Source organism: Styela clava, chromosome 10 (genome assembly GCF_964204865.1).
Source record: "Styela clava chromosome 10, kaStyClav1.hap1.2, whole genome shotgun sequence".
Lineage (NCBI taxonomy): Eukaryota > Metazoa > Chordata > Ascidiacea > Stolidobranchia > Styelidae > Styela > Styela clava.
In genome coordinates, this window is record NC_135259.1 from 2,090,685 (window position 1) to 2,116,617 (window position 25,933).

The window sequence follows — 25,933 nt, forward strand, 5'->3', positions numbered from 1 at the left end:
TCAATATTAGTGGAAAATCTAGAATTGTTCGCTACGTCGCAAGAGTTGATACATTCGAAGGAGTATTTCTCCGCCGGGTTTTAAGCGTAAATGACCGAACTATCTTTATTCTGAATGCCGAAGATGAAGCACTTAGATCGAAGAAAGACATGCAAGAAAATTAGTGAATTACCACCATTGGAACTTCACGTCGCACCCAGTTCACGTTCACGTGTGACCTCGATGAGTAGAATCTTTGATTTTCACATACTTTGTCATACGCTATTTCAGCCCATAGCCTAGATAAACGTTTCTTCTCGATTTATAGATGCTACCAAGGTGTAATAAGAATGGTTTAGGGGTATATTGAGTTTTCATTTTGTTTGACTGACAAAAATAAATAAGATTATAGATGTATTCTTCTGTTTAGGATTAGCTAATTTAAATCTGCCCAGTTGCTTTGCAGTTCAGATACTGAAGTATTCGCATCTCACATTTGTGAATGATACTGTCCCGATGTGCCGTTCTGCATGTAGCGGCTCAACTCTCATTGATGGTATGCACAACTCTCCTCAACATGCGGGAGACCTGTGACATCACTTTTTAAAAATGACATAACTCAGAAACAGGGTCGCTTGGATTAAAAGAGACGTAACTGTAATATAGCAGAGGTAATGACTCTTGGATGATATGAGCTTCCTCAACTTGCTACGAACGATTGGGGAGATATGAATATTATATGAAAAAAATGAATCATCTCTCCCGCATTATGACACGACACTTGAAATGCTCTTTCGGTCGTGAATCGAATACTTTACCTAACAGAAAAATTATTATACGTCGAAAAAGTAGGCTTTTTTCACAAGCAGACTGACAATTGCGAAGACTGTTACATGGAAATTCGCGGATTCCGACCCTCCCCCTTTTTTTTGGTTAATTATGACTGCGCCCTTTAGATCTTGAACAAAACATCTAGATCTAGCTATAAAACACCTGAAGTGACAGATCTGGTGATCGCATATTTATATGTTCCACATTGAACACATAACAAAGAGAAGACTAAAATGTAATTATTTATCGATCTCGATCGGTAAGTATTTGTCTGTTAGATACCGACGATATATATAAAAGCGAGGTTGAATCTGCATTAAATTTTGCATGTGCATTCATCATATCTCATAAAATTTTCGTCTGGACCGATTTTAAAAATTTACTCGTCGATTTGAAATGCCCAGCCCTATTCGCAATTATAAAAATAGCAAGATTCATCATCAACATAGTATTTTTCTTTGTCTGTATCATACTTTGCTTTCACGCATAAACTTTTTAAGATTTTTATGCGATTCCACCCACTCCACATTTAGTCAAACTTTGGCTATTCAATCAGGGTGGAAGCCTAGTACGCCATTATGTAGGAATCTCCTCTGTGTGCTTTTCCCCTTAAGGATCAGGATTACCTTTACTTCGTACAAAATCCAACCCATGTCCTACTGCAAACTACTTGTCTCATTCAACATATATACAAGAACTGTCATTGCAATAAAATATCCGCAGGAGATTTTACAACGATTTACACCAATTATTTAGGCGATTGAAGGCATTTTTCTTCCAGGCGCCAAATGCATTTATTTCCCTGTGCTTTGTATAAATCATAATTCAGTCCGCCTTTCCGTACTGCATACAACTTGGTCTGTTCTGCAAGGTGAGACATCAAATTATCATCAAAAACAGCTTTAACAGTGGATTGGGAAAGGGCAACTTCTAAAAGTGCGTGTAACATACAACCAGGGGAGTGTCTAGGTGGGGCCCCTTATGTGTAATTTAATTATAAAAATAATGATCACAACCAACAGTAAATAAAACAACTTTTACGAACATTTTTAGATTTTTCAACTTTTATATATAGCCGATATATTTATCGGCCGTTTACTGCCGCTATGATATGTCGGCAAACACACAACATCGGGCCGATATAACGGTTGAGGTCTAATCCTGAAGGAGTGTGACAATAAAGATTCATGCTTCCAGTCTCAACGTGAATCAAAATACCAAAGTATACAAGTCACAACTGTAGTTTGCAATTTTACAGGTACCTAATAATCTACCTCAGAGTGATTCAAGGTTGCTAGGTTGAAGTTTACTTACTTTTAATTTAATGAACAACGAGAGTTTACCGTTCTAATCAGACCATTATTATGTTGCATGGGTGGCGTTTTTTCAAAGAAGATATATGAAGCCTTCAGTTATTTAAAAATTAATTCCCTAAAATTAACGTTGTATTTTCCGCATCTCGCGTTTGATGTCACTTCAAATTATATTCTTTCGTGGCAGATATTACTTGAAATCAAACCAGACACTGCATGTGTGATAAGCAAGGAAATACGTTTCCGCCGTGTTTTCTTTATGTCATTTTTCTTGTGACAATCATTTTATTACGAATTGTTATATTTGATTAATTTAAGAACTTGCAGCGTGAGCAAGCTTAGTGTCATCGTCGAATAACCACCAAGTCCGTCTAAGTTGCTATTTCGGAACCTTGCTGAAAAAAACTGGATTGCGCGGCGCTAAGTCGACTCTGCGTTTCGTCACTACTGTCACATGGCCCACGCTTGAAAACAGAGGATTGTTTTTAATAAAATAAAGGCACGAAGCGTTAGAAAAAAAGGGCTTGAATCTGGGGATTCCAACCCCAGTTGAAAATATCTAAGAAATCTCAAAAACGCTCTGCTATTAGATACAAATATATATACGCTAAAATTGTTCTGTGGGCCGCACGGAATGTATCAGCATAACAGGGTTCGGACCACCCTGGTCTACCTTATTCAAAAACTCCCGACTTCGCTGACCACTAGATCGTTAAAATGCGATCGTGGAACCGCCACACAGTGCAAATAGTTCATTGGTCCAAATGTTGAAGAGAAAAGCATTTTTTTTAAAACAAAAATGCAGCAACAAGGAGAATACTAGAAAGAAAAAACAACAACAATGTTACAACACGACTCATAGGTCCATTTCGTGTCCGATAAATAAGTTTCATTGTTTATTTTCGATGAAGAAGGATAATATGATACTTGAAGAGGGAAAATAAGCGAACATTTTGAAGTTTGAGTCGTATGGTGAACAGATTCAGATAATTTATTTCTATCATGCAAGAATCAACACAAAAATTAAAGCACGAAAAATTGACGAACGTGTATAATGACAATCGTAATATTTAAAATAAACACCGATAAACTATATAAAATTATGGTTAATCCGGCGCTGCCCATAATAATAAGGACAGCCGCCCTAGGCAGCACCTTATAGGGCCAGTGGTGAGTTTGTTGATTAGTTTGATGATTTATTCAATAAAACAAACATTCCACTCTTACTTGACCTTTAATTGATTCATTCTCGTGTATACCAACATCTATAATTTGTGTATCCTTTGTATTATTTTTGAAGTTGGTATAAGGGGCATCATTATCAGAAACTCATCCCGGGTAGCAGAAAAGTTTGACACGCGCCTGCATGTAGACGCAATCCTTCCTCTCTGGCGCTTCCAAATTCCAGCATGTATATTTATCTAATGCCTTCAATACCCGTCCCGGTGAATGCAAGATACAAGACCCATTTCCTGATTTTCGATGAATTACTCAAATATTGTACGAAATTGAAAAATAGATGAATAATTATTTATTTTAGTTATTTATTTATTTTATTATTTTCGTTATAATTTGTTTTTAGTTTATCGCGATTTTCTAATTTAAAACATCTCTGTGGTTGTGTATGTGTGAGTGCGTAATGTTTCATGACATTGTTGTTATGTATTGTCTCTGGTGTGTGTGAATTATTAACTTTTAAGGTCACGAATCCTAGTTAAAATTTGCGTCGTCGCAAATCCTTGTGAAAATTTGCGTAAAATTTACCAGAACGAAATTTTTCCAAGTTAAAATGTTAGGTGAGTGAACACGTATCACTTCTTTTTGACAAAACCTCTCATCTTATATACAAAGGTTTTGTTTGCTCTACTGATTTCATAATCATTTTCCATTTATTTGTTTTTATCAATTACTTTATCGCCTATTATGCTGATAATGGAGTCAAAATAAACGTGTAGGTGTAGTTCCGGTTTTACACACTATCACAAAAATCAAGACTCCTCATACCGCGCATTTGTTTACATTGCCAGTGAGTTGCTTTGGAGATATTGTAAGCCAAACTTAGTGCTCTGGGTTTTAATTAAACAGCTAAAGTTGCACAAGTCACGACTAGCTGTCGTGGAATTGATAGGATTTATTTTTAGTTATGAGGGCAATCGGAATTGGTAATTCATAAATAAAACATAACAGGACATACCGGTAGGCCTGTAGGCCATTAATGTAGCCACATAAATGGCGATTTTCGCTGGGATTTGGCCATGTCAGCATTTTGGTAGACTATCCATTAACTCTCTCATTCAGTCATTGCAGTATTACTCAGAATAAGTAAAACTAGTCTATAACTCATCATTCAATTGTTGGTGGTGCCGTGAGTTAACCATGAATATAGACTCAGTGGGTAAAATAAGGCCACCAAGATCTGGCGAAGGTCAAGTGAGTTTGCTCATCACAGATAACAAACGTGTTCATGGCAAACAAGGAGGAGTATCACACAGGTAATAGGTGCTGGAAGGACATGAATTTTGGTCATAATGAAGTGTTGCTATTTTAAAATTATTAAAACAGAGGGAATAAAACAAACATTTTTTAAAAGATTGCACAGTATCACCACCAAAGTCTAATTATTTTCTTTTATTGCTGTTTAGCTACACATTATTAATTCAGAATTTCTTGAAATTTTTTAACACTTTTCTAATTTTGAAATCATAATGAATTTTCCACTCAATTACTGCTAGGCCTATTATCTTATTCATTTTTTGTTTTTAAGCTTCCATCTTCTTTACCATCCTGACTCTTCAAATCAAGATGTTTTTTCCAAGGCAGTTCAACCTTTACTTGATTTATTCATTGCTGGATTCAACACCTGCATTATTCTTTACGGAGAAAGTGGTAAAGTCTTTATTGCATGTTTGAAATTGATCATTTTTCTTGAGTCAATCGACATCTTTATACAAAATAATGTCTGAACATTTTCAGGTTCAGGAAAATCATATACAATGGCCGGTGAACAAAACTCTCAGCCAGGAATTGTTCCTCATGCAATTAATTACATTATGTCAGAACTACAAAACAAATCTATGGGACTGCGAGGTATTTAAAATTTGCAAAGACAGGTCATATCTGACATGGGCAAACTAGGGCCCGCGGGCCTAATCCGGCCCGGCCCGTTGGGTGATTCAATCCGGCCCGCCTGATGCTGCCACAACCAAACTAAAACCAAATTTTGAAGTTTGAGCTAAAACATAACTCAAGGAATTTGTTGGGATTGCGATTAAATTTAGGTTTGGCACGAGGCTTATTTGCTTTTGTAACACTGTATATTATATACTGTATATTGTTCATGAAATTTAACTTTTTACGTCACACTTACATGGCCCTCCAGTCTAGGTGGGCCCACCACTGGGTCATATATTTGAAATAGCTTAAATAATGTAAACACAAACATCAACTTTTTGCCAGGAAATTTTTTTTACTTACGTCATGCAATAAATTATTAGAAATTTAGAAATAGGCAAAGATTTACCAAAAACGAGTATTAAAACTCATGCTTGACTCAATAAGAAAAGAGGGAAAACTAAGTGTGATTGAATGTCTAATTATCTTCATATTTAGTCACCATTGATTTCTGAATAAGCACTAATGGTTCTACAACATCTTCTTGTTGCCCTTTTATCAAATTAATTACGGAAGTATATGCTATATCATGGATAAACTGAATAAATATCTATCTTTCATCTCATGAATAGAAGTATTTATTTGGAAGATTTTTTATATATAAAATTGTAATATTATTATCAATTCTTAACTCTAGATTCTGTTGAGAATCCTCAGTTCTCAGGTAGAGGAGATAGTGATGTATTCCGCCTTTTGATGTATCAATATGAAATATACAATGAAGTCATCACTGATTTGATGGCAACTAGAGGAGCAATTTCAGGCAAGAACATTTTGGTTTCCATTTCGATATAATAGTTAATCGACTAATACTTTATGTTGAAAGATTCATGGATTTGTGAATGGTTCTCGATCAAAAATTCTGGGAAACAATGATCTTTATATATTTCACTTGACATTTATATCATCTGATTACATTTCAGGTCGTGGACAGCATGCTATGGAATTACAACATTCAGCCGAAGAGGGGACTTACATTAAAAATCTTGAATATGAACGATGCAGAACACCGGCCGAAGGCTTATCGGGTAAAAAAATTTATCAAAATAAATTAAATTTTTAATTCGTTTAAAATAATTTTATTAATAAACTGTTTTGTTGACTTTGCAGCATTTTGGCAGTCCTGGCTTTCTCGAAATACCAATGTTGTTGATTTTGGACCCGTGAAAAATTTTAGCACTGTTGTATTTCAATTGGATTTGACAATGGTAATTACTATTTTGCAATTCATGAAATGATTGGAGAGTGTACATGAGAAATTTTAAAGATCTTCTCATATGTTCATTTTTATCACAGAAGTAATTTTAACTATGTAACAACATTTAGAATATGACCTGCAGTAATTATCACTATGTTATTTCGGTACTCCTGTAGTATACGAACCAAGATAGCAGACACTGGGATGTAGTATGTGTACCAGGTTAGGGGGAGTCCATAATTTTATTATATTACGAGTTCAGGAACTAGCCAAGTGAGTCCCGTAGTATTTGTACCTGAAATTATGGCCTAATCCTAACCTGGTACACATACTACGTTCCGGTTTCTGTCATCTTGGTTCACATACTACGGGAGTACCGTTAGTTCTATGAAAAAATCAAAAAATCAAAGTTAAAATCTTGTCATTTATACTATGATTAAGTTGTGTTAGTTTTCCAATAATATATCTTTAAAAGTCTGCAATTTTATTATTCACAGATGACAAATGACAACCCGCTGCCCAATAGATCAAAATTCACGGTGATTCGAATGCCAGGGATGGAAAAATTATCAGAGGATTTATCACGTACAAGACTGCGGGAGGGCCCGACTTTATCAAAATCAGTCATAGCATTCAATCAGTTGTCAGCTGATCTTGCTCGACAGCAGGAACCTGAGCGTGTCATTAATTATGGGTGAATATCCTGTTTGTATATAGTTTCGTGGTCCTTGTTCATGATTTTCTATTTGTGGAATATAGTCAAATAATTAGAATTCATAATAATAATATCGTCTAGTTCAATATACATATTCTTTTGTTGGGCAGTAAAATCTGATCATTCAAACTTGTGAAGTGTTATTGAAATATGTATTAATAAGGTAATATGTATGGGCTTCACTGCCCACATTCATGAATTTTTATATCTATTTATCTTTACTTGTTTTGTCTAGTGAATCAAAACTTACAAGTTTACTGGAGGATACACTTGGAGGAAATTGTAAAACTAGAGTAATTTGTTGCCTTCCTCCAACTAATTCAAATCCAGATGTGATGAGTGCTATTCTAACCGGTTGTGGTTTACTAACCGAAGTGAAAAATTATCCGATATTGAATGATAGCCTTGCTCAGGTTTGTACTTATGAATTCTAATATATCATATTGCTGGTGATTATAAGCGTCTTTATTTTTATGGTTCTCTAACGTCTTGGTTAAAATGAATCATTGTCAAGCAAGAGTGGGCAAGGTTTTTGGATCCAAAAATTTTGCCCACCTATTTTGGTAGGCCATGTGAGGTGTGACGTAAAAAAGTTTCATTTTTCAAACAATATTTACAGTGTTACAAAATCAAACGTGGAAAACAATAAACCTTGTGAGTCATGTGACGAAACCCAATTTTATCGCAATTTCAAAAAATTCCTTGAGTTATTTTTAGCTAAAACATCAAAATTTGGTTTTAGTTTGGTTGTCGCAGTATCAGACAGGCCATATTGAATTACCCAATGGGCCGGACTTTGCCCCCGGGCCATTGGTTGCCCATGTCAGCATCGGTGCATTTTTGTATATATGTATGTGTCATTAATATTCAAGCAAATGTTTACAGAATCTGATAACCCAGTACAGAACGAGAATTGATGCATCTTTACAACATGGTGGGTTTGACCTAGGAGGTGCAAGTGGAGGAGGAGGTGGAATCTTATCAAGAACTGAATTACAGGATCAGTTGCTGAAGATAACAACTGATAATGTATGTTTTTGTCTCAACCTTCACTATAATTCGTATGCAACTTGATTTTCTTTAACTTACAAGGGTTTTTCTACCAGTGAAGAAACTCTTTGTTCTATAAATATCACGGCTCGTTGAGATTACATCCAATTCATTATGAAAAGAAATGACATTTTAAAGAAATCATGTTTTTTAAAATATTGCTGATCGTTAAACAGTCCCATTTCAGAATCATATTTGAATTTGGGTTTTGATAAGGTTTGAAGTATTTCATTATCATTCATAATTTTGAGATCCAGCTAGCAGACAGCGCTTTTAAAAAGCCTTTTCAAAAAATAACAACACTTGTGTTTTGTTTCTGGGCCAAATGATCAAAACTTGATTGAACATTCTGAAATGTGAGCATTTTTAGTTTTATAGGCAAAAATTACTGTCCTTGAAGAGTTATTTAATTTTTTATTTATCGTACATATTATACATATTTTTTTTAGTTACCTTGTTATTTCAATTATTCATATGTTCAGACTCAATTAAGAGAACGAAATGATCGATTATTTCAACGTCTTGAACAAGTACAAGAAAAATTAACTGATCTTGCTAAGTCAAAATCGGAACTATCTACCAAACTCGTCGCAAGTGAGGAAGACAAACTGAAGGTAAAATATAATTAATAATATATTGATTTTTTGGTACTTCCGTATTATGTGTACCAGGTTAGGGTTAGGCCATAATTTTATTTCGATTTTTCTTATTTTAGTTTAATTACGAGTTTGGGGAATGTTTGTGTCAGCCAAGTGAATAACCCCATGCCCATAGGTTTCATTTGGCGTAATTGCAAGTATCTGATTACACTGATCAAAATCTTGATAAAATTTTTTATTTTCTCATTATTCACTGATTCTAAATATTATTCGGTGCTGAATTATTCAATTTCTACAATATTGGTATTGAAATTGTTTACTTTTCTGTCTTCCCCAAGTGTATTCTTCCCAATTATCATCTTTGGTATGCTTTTAATATTTAGCCTTGGTCCATATATACATAGGAGCGAAAGAAATTATTAATTTTTTTTAAGAATACCTTACACTACTTTTTGTCAGGTTTCTAAGGGATTAGTAGAACTGCAGCTTGAAAACAACAGATTATCTGAAGAATATGAAGCTGAGAATTTTGATTTGAAGAATAAGGTACAATATTATACAATCAATTTGTTTTTACATGGACTTGTATTACTTTCTGAATTTGAAGTACAAATAACGGTTTGTGAAAGCAAACTGTTGTGTTATAATATTATGATTCATAAAATTGGTGAAAAGTTGTCAGTAATCAAGCTATGCAAAAACATATTTGAGAATAATTAAATCACATGAAGTAAATCAATATAGATGAGTTGAATATAATTTTCAGATAAATATTTATACAATTTATATCCCATTTATATTGAACCTCATAATTACAGATCTTATCATTGGAAAATCAGCTCGTTGAGTTTGAACTACAAAGAAATAAATTTAGTCATGATCATGATGTCACTGCAAAACATACAAGACATTTGGAAGAAAGTCGAAAACAGATTGCAGATGAGTTTGTTCAGCTGAAAACAAAAACTCTCGAATTGCAGAAAGATCTTGAAAGACAGGTTGGTATTCTTTTAGGCAAAGTTTTGTAGTATATCGCAACTTTTATTGTAAGAAAAAGTATCGTGGATATTGTACGTCATGGAAATAATATATTGTCTAAGAGTATTTTATACATATTTAGTTATATGAAGGTTGGTTATTTCGAAAGGACTAGACGAGGCAATAAATGTCAATAACATAGTAAAGTTCAATTAGTCAGGGCTTAATTTTGTACTAAGCTCTCATTGAAAGATTAAAAAATAAACACAATGCCTTTTAACAAACAATAAAAATAAACCTTGTAACCGATCTGAAATATCAGTAATAAAACAAAAAATATCTCATTTTATATAGCAATAGTTTGAATTTTGTGCAATCTAAACATCTATATGTTTTATTGAAAGGTGAAACGCAATGATGAAATGAGAAATGAACTTGCCAAACTGATTGACACTGAAGCAGCATTACTGGATTTACGACATAATGTAGATAAACAGAGAGAAGTTGAGGATGCAGCTGTGAAAGAGTTGGAACGTGCAAAGAATGTACTTCGATCTGTCGATATTGATCCTGGGGCATTGTCAGCCAGAAAGCAAGGTCATGCAAACGGCGTTGCTGCTGAAGTAAGAGAAATGAGAGATTTGAGACATGATTGGAGAGTCAAACGTAATAACGACTCACTGGGAAATCCAAGATCACCGAATTCAGATGTAAGTTTTGATCAATTATCATTGAATTTTTGTTCAGACATTCATAGAAGGTAATGACCACTAAGTGCTGAGATTTCGAGAGAGGTGACCAATAATGCGGCAGTTAGCGCATCATGCTAAGCGATGGGAATATGCGTACCTCTGATTACCCTGCATGGTTTCGCAGTTTTAAATCCTATGGGGGATCATTTGGTGCTAGTGGATTGCTGAACTCCTCACTTCCTCACTACCATAGGGTGGTTCATGTAACCGAGGGCTGGTTACATCTACCTCGAGCATCATATGCTGTGATAGATAGTCTACTTGTTGTTCTCGTTCAGTGTCATATCAAGAATTTACACAATTTTCACCACATATTTGCAATTTTAAATTTTGTTTGTGGAATGACTATAAATTGAGTTATGATGTAATAATTTTTACTCAGCTTAGTGGATTACTTAACTTACTTACTTTTATGATTGAGTTTTTTAAATGAATAATTTTTCAAAATTAAAATATAATTGCAAACAACAAATGACAACTCAATAAGTCAGACTCTGCATTTAGTTTCGATTATGAAAATATGATAGAGAATATGCTAGGATTGGTTTTATAGAATATACTTCCAAAATCCAATATTTATAAGCTCAATATTTGCTCAATCAGCTTCTTGGAAATTACAAATTACTATCTATGGATGATGATGTTGTCAAAAATATGAAGTCAGCATATGATGAACAAACAAACAGACTTGAAAAAAGTCTCCTGCAATTGAGATCTCAATTAACTGCTGCGTATGAGACTGTTCGGGCTGCGAATAAAAAATGTGCAGAGCAATCTGCTGTAAGTCTTTTATACTGTTCTAATAGAATTATAGTTTTGTTGATTTCCATGTGAATAAGTACAGTAAATTTGCTAATGTTATGCAAAAAAACATTATTATTTTAAACAAGTAATATTAGTTTTATTAATTAGAATTGCCCAATGCCCAACATAGTGTGGAGGTTCATACTATGTAATATGCTTTGTTAAATTTATTTTGAATGGAATTCCAATATACAATATTGTACATGCCCATTGGTATTTATGTGGGCAGAGAAAGTAATACACTATGAAGCTTTTGAAAAAACTGTTAGTCAAAGTCAAAATATAGGTGTAGCATGTGGTAAAATGATAATCAAGATTAATCAAGTTGTTGATTAGGAATTGAACAATGAAATCCTTAATATCTCTCACACTGTTTCAGCTTCAAATTTTAATTCTATGAGACAAATGAATGCAAATCAATATAAATAGATAAATCAAATATTTAAAGACCTTTCTGAGCAGACAGTTGGTTTTATCGATTTGGAAGGCGATTCGTCGAATGTGGGCAAACTATACCCTTTGTTATTTTACAGTTTAAGGGCTGGTTTTGACAAACAATGGAAAAAGGTCACGGTCCGATGGTTCAAACAAGATTCTATTTATTTAACTCTTTATGACTCATAGCAAAGCCTTTTCATAACATACATCAGGGCTACTCAACTGTTTTTACAGAAGATCCGCATACAAAACTTCAAAATGATTTTGATCCGGTCTCTCCAGAAATTATATCTCGGCATCTTTAATCGCGCACTTCCTTGACTGGCTAATGATTACTATCTAATCTTGATTATTATTATCTTGTTTATTATGGTGTTACAGTTCTTTACATATATATTCAAAACTATAAGAGTCATTTTATAAAAGTGGGGTTAATGATCCAAAATAAAGAAATAGGTGCAATTCGAATCAAATACTCGAAACGTCCGGATTCAGACTGCGGTCCGTCAGTTGAGTAGCCCTGACATATAACGAATATAACGACAGTGTATAACAGTATAATATATTCGATTGATCAGGCCGTCACTGTTGCCCAAGATGGATATAAAAAGGCAAAAGATGAAAATATTGAACTCCAACAAAAGATTAAAGAATCAAATCAAGAATATAGAAAGAGAATGTGGAAATATGTTCAAGATATTGCGGTATTGTATATTTTATAGATCTCTAAACCTTACAAACAAAACTATTTTCTCCATTCCGAACGACACGGGTGAAATGTAATCCTGCGTTAATTTAATATTAATTTATCATTAATTTCTCTTTTTTTTCTTCTTGAAATACAGGAGTTTATGAGTGATGATAAGCCTGATAATGACTCAAGAAGGAAGGATACAATTAAGAAATATATTGATGGAATGATGAAGGTTATTTAGACATTTTGTTTTGAAAGAATAAACTGAAAAATTTAATATTAAAGCAATGTTGATCAGGCAAAATATTAATTGTTTCTCTTATTGGAAACTCTTGTTTGACTTTATATCCTCCTGATAAATGCACATATCGAACATTTCATTTCTCATAAGTTTGTTCAAAGTTTTGTGATCGAAGTTTAATTTACCTCTCAATGCATAATTTCAAGTATCAGGCAACATAGCACCAAATGAGTATTCATGATTTCTTAATTGACATTAGTCATTTGGTCTGTTCAGGATATGAAATCTGCTTTTCGTTCAAGAGAAGAACAGTTGAGTAATACTGCACGAAATAACAGAAAATTGGCAAAAAATATGCTGCAACGACATGAACGGTTATTAATTTCATACAGGTAATACAAGCTAAGATTACTCGCAGTTACCTTCAATATCAATCACCTTGTTAAATGATATTTCTATATTAGGAAAGTAATACAAGAACAATTTTCTGTAAGAAATTCTTCATCTCAAAAATTTTGTAAAAATTGACACTTGCAGGATTTATTACAATATAGGATTTCATGCCACTTGATTTAAAAAAAAAACTGACTTCCCAAACATAAAAAGTTTGTTAGTTAGTTTTCATATCTGACGAGGTGAAATTTGTTTTGTAAAAAATGTATTGTACTTTATTTCACTATTAGGTATATTGATAAAGTAACGCAGCACCAAGTATATTTAAACAAATATCCATTTGTAGATGTTCTTCATCCCATACCGATTACTCAATCAGATTCAGAAGTAACTCATTATTCAATTATGATATTTTTCAACAAATTGAGGTAATGATAAAAAGTATTTATTAAAAAGGAAAGTTTATTTTTAACTACAGAGCAATTCGTGCACAGCTTGAATCAATTCAAATTGCAACAACAAAACAAGGAGAAGAGACAGATGCAAGATCTTCTCAAATATTTCCAGTTGTTCAGTATCCAATTGATTTGGGACCAGATGATTCAGATTTATCAGTAGATGAAAAAGAACTTCAAACGGCGTTGTCAGTTGAACTGAATAATCTTAGACAAGCAATGAAACAAACAAAAAATGAATTGAAAATCACAAAAAATGAGTTGAATGCATTACAACAAAAAGACAAACTTCGGTATGTTCAAATGATTTCTTTTTTTGCGAGATTAACTACTTATCCTTCTTCTATGCTTTCGTGCCGGTGGATCCGTATGCATATAATGCAAGGATGCTGTAAAGATGCAAGAGTAAAGATAACTATCCTAAGTGGTTCAAGAATAAATTTGTCCATAGTAAGTTTAAGAAGATTGTTTTCTAATTCTAATTTATGTATAATCTTCCAGTTATCATTATTATTGGAATATGCAATCAATGGAAGCACTGAGCTCATTGCCATGAAATGTAATAACAAAGCTGCATAGTATATCATATATATCACATTCTATTGCAAATTTTTTTTCTGCTTAGCGAATTATCACATCTCCTCAGTGAATTAAAATGACATTCAATTCCAGGTCACCACACACATTAGGAAAGCAATATCCAAAGATTCCAAATATTTCTGATGCTTACAAAAATGTGCAGGAATACACAAAAATATCTCAGGTTCGTTTTCCATTTAATTTTAGTAATTTTGTTCGGCAGTAGATGAGTAAGAAATTCTATGTGCTTATCACATAAGAGTGGATCCTCAAAAGATTATCAAATTTTGAAATAAAAATTAAATGCTAGCATATATATTTATAAAGACAATCTCATACTTTTCTAAATATTTTTCCACATGAGCATATTGAGAAAATACTGATCATTTTAAAATGGCATTGCTGCTAAATCGGATATTCCATTCTTTCCATTGCTTATATAGAAATATATTGATGCACCACATTACTGTTAGTTTTTTTTATTCATTTTAATAAGTAGGTCTATGTCTTTTCAGGCTGAACTAGAAAAAGAAAGAGCTGAACTTTTGACGAGGGCTACCGTTGCTGAGCAGCAAATAGCTGAACAGCAGGAATACATCAGCTCACATTTGGCAAGGTATACATCATGGAGAAGCACCTTTTTTTTTGTATGATACAATGCTAGCTTCAATCTTTAAATACCAGTTTTCTAATATTATTTATCACAGAAACATGATATTCAGGCTCAAACTATGTTCTATGGCACGTGCAAAATGGATGTTAAGTCTACTGAGTTGACACATATAATTACTCTGTTAGATACCCAACACAGTATCAGCAATTTTGTACTATTGTTCATGATAATATTTGACAGGATTCATATAACCACTAATCAGTTGATTAAGCTCCATCAGTTGTTCCGTGGTATAGGGGCGAATCTTAGTTTCAACGGAACCCCATCCTGAGACTAAGAAGGACAATGTTTCATTTACAAAACAAAAACGCAAATGACATTAATGTGATGAATGCCGTTGCCTTTCACTGCACAATTTATTAATTCTTGGAGAAATTTATGACAAGCAAACTCATAGGTCTGTCTCTACGGCAAGTTTCATCCTGTATTTCGTCATCATATTGGTAATAGCTGTAAATGCTTCCGCACACATGTAGGTCGATGCAAAAGGCATTAAAAGTTTAATTGCCTTTTCTGACAGCAATGGCTTTTTGATTGAAATCAATCATAAAGATCGATCAGACACTTCATATCGTTGCGAACCCCTGTGCAGTCATCACGGTCATCATTTGTTACCAAAATGCTCAAGGGTCATCAAATTATTATTTTTTTTTTTTAGATATAAACAAGAAATTCTGCGTTTAAGAAAAATCTTGTCAGATAAAGGGATCAATGTTGGTGGTCGTATCAGTCCTGATCCCCTTTATAGCCAAAGATTCGGGGGTAGGACTTTGGATCCGTATCATCCACATAAAATTTGATTTATAAATACGTTCTACTAGAGAACTGTAGAACCGGTATTATCATTATGCTTACTTGAAAATAGTTTGGAATTAGATATAGACTGAACATGCAGAGAAGAAATTGGAAATCATGGAAATTATTATGGAAATGCCAGCTCATCCCAATCTCTTTTAAATAACCAAGTCAATTATTTGACACGTCGTGCTTATCCTTCAATGCTACTCACTATTTCGTTATCTTGAGGTCAAGTATATGACATTATTAATACAATATTGGTCTCTAATTTGCAATATTTTGCAAACAGGATACAATGGCCGTCCTTTCTGTTGCCCATAATTCAGAGTTCTTAAGTATTTTTATGCAATAATCATTAATTTACCTAGTACACATGTACAATTTACCTATTTCTTCAAAAATGCAGTATCCCATGTTAAAGTAGCAAAACTAACCAAATGTGTCTTCATTTATTCTATTTTTGTAGAATTTATTTTTAGTAGAAAAATGCAATAATGTAAAATCGTAATTTTTTTATTAATAAATATATTTCGTAGGAGATATATCACTTCCCGAAACTTTTAGCTTTAGCAAAGCTGTGAGGCTTTCCTATATGCACAGATGAGGTATTGAGATGGTAATTATCAACTGCCAGTTCTTAAAATTTATTCGCCTTTCATTTAAATGACCTTAAATGTGATATTATACATTCCTTAATTGGCAGGAAACAGATATTGAATGGGTTTGTGCTTGGTTGAAGGATGCCTCTAACGCAAAGATGTTTTTTCATGGTACATTATAAGATCAACTTCTCAAAAAATATCATTTTGATTAAACCCCACAGATGAGGCTTGTGCACACTTCAATATTACTTCTTTTGATAATTTTGGGCGGTAAATATCTACTCTGCGCGATGAGTCTACTAAACAATTTCACTGCCCATAATTCAAAATCGAATATTTATGATGTGTATGCATATGGCATTGACAATGGCTGTATATGGACATTCACCAAATAGCTGTAAATTTTTTTATCACCTCTGCATGTATATTTTTAGCACTATTTGATTAACACATTACCAACTTCACTCGAGACAGCTAAAAGCAGTAATTGAGGGGGGGGGGATTAGGGCGTAATCATGAATCGAATTTGTGCGATGAACAGCAAGCTATGACACAAATACATGACTCCCCTTGGCAGTAGACCCTAAACTTTTTTAAGCGAGACCAAACTTGAGATTTATGAATACTCGCGATCTAATCTCCAACATGGCAAAGATGTATTTTTAATCTTAGTACTCTTTGACTCAAATACAGACTATGATTTGTTAAAAACAGTCCATTGACTCATCGTGATTGATGAAACTGAAATTTCCCCTATTAAATCTACTACAATACACAGGTCTATTTTACGCAGCGTAAAAACAAAGCATCAGTTTCAAGCAAGTTTCGTACAAGCAAGGATAAAGTTGCAATGAAGCGAGAACGATCACGTTGTGATGGTGATCATGATATTATTATAGGTCTATCGCCACACAAGGACACCCTTATCTAATTTTTCAATTTTAAAAATTATTAATAAAAGATATTCAATATGGGCTCACCTTGTAGTGTAGCCTACATTAGAAATACGCTTGCCACCGCACCTCTGATTACCCTGAGTGGGTTCGAAGGAATGTCGGACTCTTCGCAACTGTAGAGTGGTTCACATTGTCGATTACCACTTACGATTGTTCAGGCATCTTAAAACAACTAACTGGCTAAATAATCGGATACTTGAAATGGGCTGGTAAAAGGACAAGAGGCTGTGATTCTCCATATAATTAGTTTGGCTTTTCAAACCCTTTGTATAAATATGGAAATCCTATCTTATATCCAAACCTAATGTGGCCAATGCCAAAATTAATGATCTGATGTTGTTCAAATCAAATACCCGAAAAGTACGAATTGGACCACAGTTCACCAGTTGAGTGGCCCTGTTGTATAGAACAACAAATTTAGTAATAGCATATCAAATATTTCTAAAAAAAATTCTGGTCTTTGTTCAAAATTTTTCCATCAGGTACTAATACATTGTGACACCTTCTATACCAGGGATGGCGAACCACTGACCCGCGTCGTTTTATTCGTGACCCACCAAGGCACGAATGAAATGAAAAAATGAATTTATATTTCCGGGCCGGTATGATAATTTTCAAAACCCCTAATCTTGGACGCATGTCTGCACCGCTGTGTACCGATATTCAGCTATTGGCTCTGACATCGTTTATGATATAACAATGCAATTGATCTGGTAATTTTTCGCAACGTTTTTCGCAATTTTTCGTCTCTTTTGGAAGTGCACCTGCATGCTTTTTTAGGGGTAATACGAGAACTAGATGCTACTTTGCATTTTATTAGTTTTTCATCCACAATGCCGCTGTAAAAACAAAATATTGCAGATTTGAAATAAAAACCTAGAAATCCGAAATACCAATGGGGCACCAATGTAAAAGTGCCTTAATGTGGTTGGAAGCAGATCGAGAAATATAACACTCTCATTCATGACTTGTTGAATTTAATTGAGAGTTTTTTCTTAGTTTTGCTTTTTTTATCATGACTGGAACCATTGCAGCATTGCAGCAACGATATTCTCGTTGGAAGGTTGATTCCTCTCTTGAAACAATTGTTTTACATGCGTACCATGTTGTTTATCTTCTGAAATTCATTCGTACATGTAAGGCTGGCTCCTTGCTGATTCGAACAATTGTTATGTGTCCAAATCTACATTGAGTATAGTAGTCCAATAGCCAAAATTGTTTTTTTTAATTTGTAGGTCTTACTCCTCACTTTCAAATCTCATCATTTAAAAATTGATTTCACGGAAAAAAAAATTAATTACTTTTATTTACTTCATTTTTTGTTTTGTTTGTTTTTTCAAATTTTGTGTCGTGAACTTCAACCATTTTTAATAATCATATTTTACTGTGAATTTATCAGCGTAAACTTGGAGGGGGCTGACTTCGATGACCGCATGGTCGTATCGCTCCTTCCAGTCTATACCGAAAAAAGCGTACTTTTTTATAGCCATTATTTATTTATTATTATGACTGTTTTTTTCTGGTTGACGAAATAAATCTCTCTCTCTCTCTCTATTATATTACGCAAAGTATAATGATTGCTCTTGGATTAACAGTTGTAAGTAACATGTGACCTAAGTTAATAAAACTGTATAAATAACTTTTTTACAAAGTTTGTCCAAGTCATCAAGCGAAGTCCAATTCCATAGAGCCGAGCTAAAAATAAAGGTTTTCACGCCAGAAACGGTGCTAGAGATATTTATCAAATCTCCACAAAGGGAAAAATACAGGATAGTACTCTTATCAAGTCACTCTGATTTCCATAGGCCCGATGAAAACGTAACTCAAATTTTGAATCAAATATAGAGTGGTGGTTTATATTTCATACTAAGAACGTTCTCAATAGTCACGTTCCCCAATGAATTCCTATATTACTCTTGAAACTTGTATGGTATAGGCCCTATTGTATTTTTTTTCGTACTCCTGTAGTATGCGAATCGCGAACCAAATGGTGGACACGGTAACATAGTATGTGTACCAGGTTATAGGGTTACGCCATAATTTCAGGTACAAATACTACAGGAGGTATGGCCCAATCCTTACCTGGTACACATACTACGTTCTGGTTTCTGCCATGTTGGTTCGCATACTACAAGAGTGCCTTTTTTTTTAATTGGATGAACTTTTTTATTTATGTGTGTGTCACTGTATGTGCAAATTGACTCATAGGTATTCAGACATGGAATATTGTTTATGCTGTTCAGTGACTATGGGCTTGCCATTTAGTGAATAATTCACAGAGTGGAATGGTTTTTTTAAAATAGAAGCAATAAAAAACAAAAGTAAATGGCTTCTTATAAGAATCATTTGTCTTCATCCACCAGATGTTTAAAAAAAATAGAACCATTGAGCCCAGCTACAATAATTCAGTAAAACAGTTCAGGCATAGTTTATGAATAAAAAATTATATCATTTTCAATCAATTTGAAAAATTTATGCAACATGTTTCTACTTTTTGTTCATTTGTTTTAATGACTGTAAGAAACCGTGAATTTATTCAAGCTTTTTTGTCTGAATAATATGTATTTTAGAATGTCTTCGACTCTTCATCAATGTTTTCAGTATTTGAATAACCGTTTTGCTAACTGCTAAAATGCTAGTAGTTTTAAATTCCTTGTATCAGGATCCAATTTCTTTATATACTTCAATATATGGTTTTCTTGATAGTATCTCTCAAAACTGTAATACTATCTATTTCATAGGTTCTCAAATTGCTCCATATGTCGGAGAAACTGTCCGAAGGAGAATAACAGCATTAATAAAATTCGACAACAGTAGCGTCGAAATGTGGCAACAAGGCAACAATTCAAAGATGGCATTATCTATATTCTATACCAACCTACGGCCCGCGGGCCGGATCAGGCCCGCGGAGCATTATAATCCGGCCCGCGACGCTCCACTAAATTATAGTAACAAAACATCCGTTTTGACGAATATATTTTTTAGACGAAATTATATTATAACCTAACATTTATAAATTTCACAATTACTCGTTTAATGAGCATATAATTTAATTATAATTAAGCAAATGGCAACAAAACGCAGAAAAGTTGATGCTAAGTGCAAAGGGTTCAATGGCGCTGAAAATATTCAAATGGAATTTTATGAGATGCAATAAGGAAATAAATCTATATTTTATTCGAGAGATGTATCACTGTTTGATTTTTATTATAAAAAGTACCATCCGTTCGGTTTTTCAACTTTCTAAAAATATGTGCGGCCCGCCAATGACTTGCAACCTTAATTTTGGCCCGCGAGCGACAAAAGGTTGCCGACCCCTGTTCTATAGCATTGGTTCTTAAACTGGGGTTCCAGTATGAACTGTCTATTTCTATACTATATATTTGACTATAGTCACTTTGATTATTTCATTCCCGTTCCCCATTTAATTAACGCCGCTTGCGTGCTTTTCTACTGTTGGTATAAATTCTCGATAAATCTAACGTGGATGACCAGTGGACCGTGGATGATCTATTCGCTTTCTCGCGAATGTAAACCAGTCCTATCCCGATGTCGCTAAGATGGCACTAAAAGTGCTCATTCCATTTGCAAAAACTTACGATTGTAAGGTAGCTTTTTTACGTTACTCCCTATTAAAACAAAATGTTGAAACAGAATGGACGTGAGACACGATATGGGAGTTGCATTATCCAAAACAGAACCCAAGATGGAAAAGATAGTGAGAACCAATTAGGTGCACCCATCTCATTGAACTGTTTGAATGTCATTCAATGGATGAATGCTTGATATACCGCGTTGCTATTTGCTTCCATTTCTTTAATGGACTGCGACTCTTCAGAAAAATTGCAAGGGGACCGTTTTGAATAATTTTTCAAAGATTTTAGAACCACTGATTATAGGTTCCAATGGATAATTAATTATAAATTTATAATAGTTCAACTTCTTCACGGGATCCGTGGTTAGGAATCTTTGATCTATTGATTCTATTCAATACTACAAAATATGGCAGACTAAAACGGGACAAATAGGCTCTATTCATTCCGACTATTGTATTTAGAGCCGTGCTTTTAAGTATCTTTTCAGGATTATCTCATCTGACATAAATGTTTCTGTAACCTTAGTTATGTTCATCCAGCATTGTGGTGCTTAGCATATCACTTCTTTGTCTAACCAATGTTTTTTTATTCAGTCAGCAGTGCAAACTGGGCAAGGAAAACAAGAGACAATGGTGAGAGACCCAAAGAAGCATGAAACGCATGTGCTGTAATGTGACAAACAGTTTGCTATTCATATACGCATGGAATTCGGTCAGAAGTCTGGGATTGAATGATATACTACAGATGAGACAGCTACTGACTTAAAAACGAGACTAGCTTAGCAAATAATGAACTATTTTACCAGGAGTCATATATAAACGGAGTTTCTACCCGTGATGGAAAGAATTATAAACGTGATGCTGCATTACAAGTTAGCGATAAAGTTTGATTGGTCTGCATAGTGACTCGCTTGAAGATTTGGTGAATAGTGCATCTTGGTATTGATGTTAGGCCGGGTTCCTGTCTTGCCAGTCCTGAGATGTTGGATGAAAATGGTTGATGTCACAGAGCGATCAGTCGTGATTAGGCTGTCAAATCGGATTTGTGTTACAATTCGAATAGCAGTGAAATAGAATAAACATGTGTTGTGGAATGTAGAAAAAATGCAAGGCGTGATTTTTTCGGGATGTTTGAACACCCAAGGCTTGGACATCATGCGAGTTCGATTTGGCTATCTTGTTTTGCTGTTTTTGAAAACATTTTACGTCATCGGTATTTAACACTAGATGCAGCTTTGAACAAAAGCTTGTGCTATTGGAGTTGGCCTCTTGATTAACTAATTCTTTTAATTAATGTCTCAAGTTTAATATGCCTTTATGGTAAAATGTGCAGAACTTACACTAAATACTGCTCTGTAATCAATGTGATGATTATTATTGTTCAGCCTAAAAAAAAAGCCATTGTTAAAGATACTTTCTATCTTTTTAATTATTGTTGAATCTGTGATAATCCGTTTGCCTGGGTTTTTTTCTCTCTATGTATTCGAGACCGGTACTATTTTAAATGATTGTAAAAACTAATCTTGATGAATGTTTTGATTCTCAGGACTTGTCCACATTCAAAGGTACATGTGACCTAATGACACCACAATTTGTATAATTACCTTTAGAATAAAATTGCTGACTCGTACATATACATTTTATTTCTATACATTAAACCGTAAATATCTCCGTTAGACCGATTAGACCAATAAGCATATATACATGCTCATTGGTCTGAGTGACAAAAGTGTCTTAGTGGTCGCTATACCTTCATTGTTATGTCGCTCTTTATATCTTGCAGACGAGCCTATGTTACACAAAGTAAATATAACAAGGATGCTCGGGGAAACTTCCAGCCGCAAATTTTTCCCGGGGCCCAAACCCGAAAATTTAATAAGTGCGCCGTGGTCGTTAGAGCGAAGAGAGTGGAGAGCGCGATCTTCAATGTTTCGAGACCGTCTCGATCGTGCGGTTACAGAGTTCTGGAGTTACCGGTACTGAGTTATAGTTAATTGGAGCTAAAACTGTAAAACAAGCAATACTTATACCGTACTACTGCAAGCTGTACTGGTACCTGGTGTTATTTTTACATTTGCACAGTCTATCTGGAATCCGGCTAAACGCCTATATCGCACAGTTCCTCGAGCATCTCTGCCTCTGACAGTCTGGAATGTTTCGTTGGCAGGTTGGGGATACCTACAGACCTACCCTGTGCTGCTGTGCCTGCTGCAGACCTGCACCAAAAAGGTTGAGAACTAGGCCTACTGATGGCAGGATGTAACGTTAGATCTAGATGCTTAATCAGTGGATAGCCTACCAGTACGGTACGGTAACTGTTGGATTGCCTCGATTAACTTTCTAAGCTGGGCTACTCGCATGTCGCATCTAATACGTATGTCAGTAGACTACCGCTATGTAATACCAGAATACTGTAATACAGTAACAATACCACATAGGCTATTTGTATTTGCAATGTGCCTGTCCAAAGTCAGTGCTGCAGTAAGTGCATTTATATCTCAATACTGCAATACAGCAATACAGCCCAGTCTGGATTTCATGGCCTTTTCGAACGAGAAATCGGGCGTGCAATCAGAAATTCCCGCGTGCAAATAAGAATTTCTGGCGTGCAATTATAGCTCACGGCGTGCAAAACAACTGCGCCCGCTAAACTGATTTCGAACTAAGATACCTCTCAATACATCCGCGTAAAAATAAGTTGGATCATAGCAAAAATGGACGTTTGACCTTTGACCCCCAAAAACATCATTTCTATATTTTGTCACTAATTTTGAGAGTGTTTGTGCGACTTTAGATACCGGTACTGTTCAGTACATCCGTGTAAAATTATTGTATTAAAAATACGCTGAATCAGAGCCATAACTGGCCAGCGTCGGTGAGGAGGCGATTTTTCTCACGGGATTCCTATCATTCAACACGATATGGTGATTTTTGCTTCGCATTTTTCGATCAGGCCAAATCTTGCAAGCAAGTATTAGTCGACAATTGTAAAGTTATAATTTTTTGGCATCTTTATATTACTAGATTATTGATTTAAAAACTATTTAAACCGATTTACATTGGTGAGCAATTGCAAATTTTCGGCGTGCAAAATTGAATTCGCTCGCGTGCATTTTTGTGGAGCGCTAGCGCCCTCGGGCGTGCATCTGCCATGGAATCCAGTCTGGAATACAGCAATAACTTATCTCAGTATCTTCAAATCTCTGAATCCAGATGACTAGATGATGTTGTCAAAGCTTTGTTATAGCAGTAACGGTATATCTGTATATTGAAATGAAAGCAATGAAGATTCACCAAATTTATTACGTTCCGTTGTTATTATTATCATAATGTTTCTCATTATTCAGTTATTACTGCAGTACTGTATGATTATCGTTATACATAGGTAGTTTCTTGTTTTATTTTAAAGGCTTTCCCCCGGTAGAATTTTTTGTAATTTTTTGGATAATTGGATAAATAATGTAATAAGTCGATTTCATGGTGTACAAAGTATTAGAAGTGCCGAAATCAGGCTTCAAAGCCATCAATACAATATATCTCCTTGGGTAAATGTTACTTAATTTGCTTTTGAATTTGCTTGTTCAATCTTTATTTTAAAAGATGTATTTGTGCAAATCAGATTCGATTTGTTCATACCTCAATTGTATTGATGGAAATGAATAGGTTTGATATTTCACTTAGATTTAATTTTTTTTGTTGTGAAACCCTCCTGTGAATTCATGCTTGTTTACCAATATATCTGGCAACAGTGATTAGAGATATTATTGTTCAGCTGATTTTGATTCATTTTTCTGGCAATTGTGGCTATTTTGTTCCATCAATTGCCGGACTTCTGGCGCTGAGTTAAACATGGATATATGTAATTTAGTAATCTGTGAACGTTTAGGATGCCTTAGGACAGGGATGGCGAACCTTTATCAATGAATGGGTCAAAAATCATATTTTTATCGCGGAACAGAAGAGAGTGGGTCACAGATATTTAATCAATGTTTGTATCTATAAGAAACATCTGAAACAAATCATAATACAACGGTTCTGTTAATGTTGGTGTAGTTTAGTGCTTTACTTTACAGCACTTTATCAGGAACTTTTTATGGCACTCGATCAAGGGTACGAAAACACACATGTGAATTACGTTGAGGATGATGCGGCAAATTATTTTACGGTTCCAAAGAGTTTGAAGGGAATTCCACTCTGATAGTGCTATAGTTTTATATCAGCTTTAACCATATTAAAAGCACTTTTACACTGCCCCATTGTTATTCCAGATTTCTAGGTTTTATTTCAAGTCTGAAAGATTTTGTATTCTCAACGGCATTGTAGGCGAGAAACTAATAAAATGCAAAGTGGCATCTAGTTCTCGTACAACCCCTAAAACAGTCTGCAGATGCACTTCTGAAGAGACAAGACGTTGCGAGAAATGAACATCAATTCGATTGTTATGTCATAAACGATGTCAGAGCCAATAGCTGAATAACGGCACACAACGGTGCAGACATGCGTCCAAGATTGGGGGTTTTGAATATTATCATAACGGAAATTAACAATTTGAATATAAGCGATCGCAGCCCTGACTGCCCAACTGACGGTACATTATAATAGTTTAGGTATTGTTAGATTAATTTAAGGCCGATTTTAATATTTTTTATCACTGATATGTTAGCATTTTTCTTATTTTATTCGTGCCTTGGCGGGTCACGAATAAAACGCGGTGGGTCACTTTGTGACCCGCGGGTCAGTGGTTCGCCATCCCTGCCTTAGGATGTCAGAACGTCAGCCCACACTCGTGTGACGCTATCCCACTAATGGGGATGGCAGCCCACACTCGTGTGACGCTAGCCCACACCCGTTTTTGTCAGGCCATACTAGGGGTAACTGGGCCGTGCTTGGTATTGTATTTGCGTTGTGTATATCAGATATGGTCTCTATATTGTCAAGAGTCACCAAGTTTTTATGTAATAACATTTACAAAGTCAGTAAAATAGTTGGTTAACCCGTTGACGTCAGCCTGAGCAGGTGTGGGCTGCGGTAACCTTGGTTATCAAAGTGATGAGTGGATGTTCAATTACAGAATCCAGAATTTAGACATTCACCTTACCCCACCTTACTCAGTTACTGG

At 34.7% G+C, this 25,933-nt stretch overlaps 1 protein-coding gene across 1 annotated transcript; it reads left to right on the top strand.

The window, feature by feature from the left end:
• The first annotated feature begins 4,160 nt into the window (after positions 1-4,160).
• LOC120338324 (uncharacterized) lies at positions 4,161-16,203 on the top strand. The gene is made up of 21 exons (XM_039406304.2): positions 4,161-4,615; positions 4,888-5,009; positions 5,097-5,210; positions 5,932-6,057; positions 6,218-6,322; positions 6,405-6,502; positions 6,990-7,186; positions 7,443-7,620; positions 8,093-8,236; positions 8,740-8,871; positions 9,316-9,402; positions 9,675-9,854; positions 10,239-10,544; positions 11,190-11,366; positions 12,407-12,532; positions 12,674-12,754; positions 13,040-13,155; positions 13,635-13,904; positions 14,284-14,374; positions 14,706-14,806; positions 15,522-16,203. The coding sequence occupies exons 1-21, from the start codon at positions 4,500-4,502 to the stop codon at positions 15,661-15,663; spliced, it is 3,009 nt and encodes a 1,002-aa protein (XP_039262238.2). The 5' UTR covers positions 4,161-4,499; the 3' UTR covers positions 15,664-16,203.
• Positions 16,204-25,933: the final 9,730 nt, after the last annotated feature.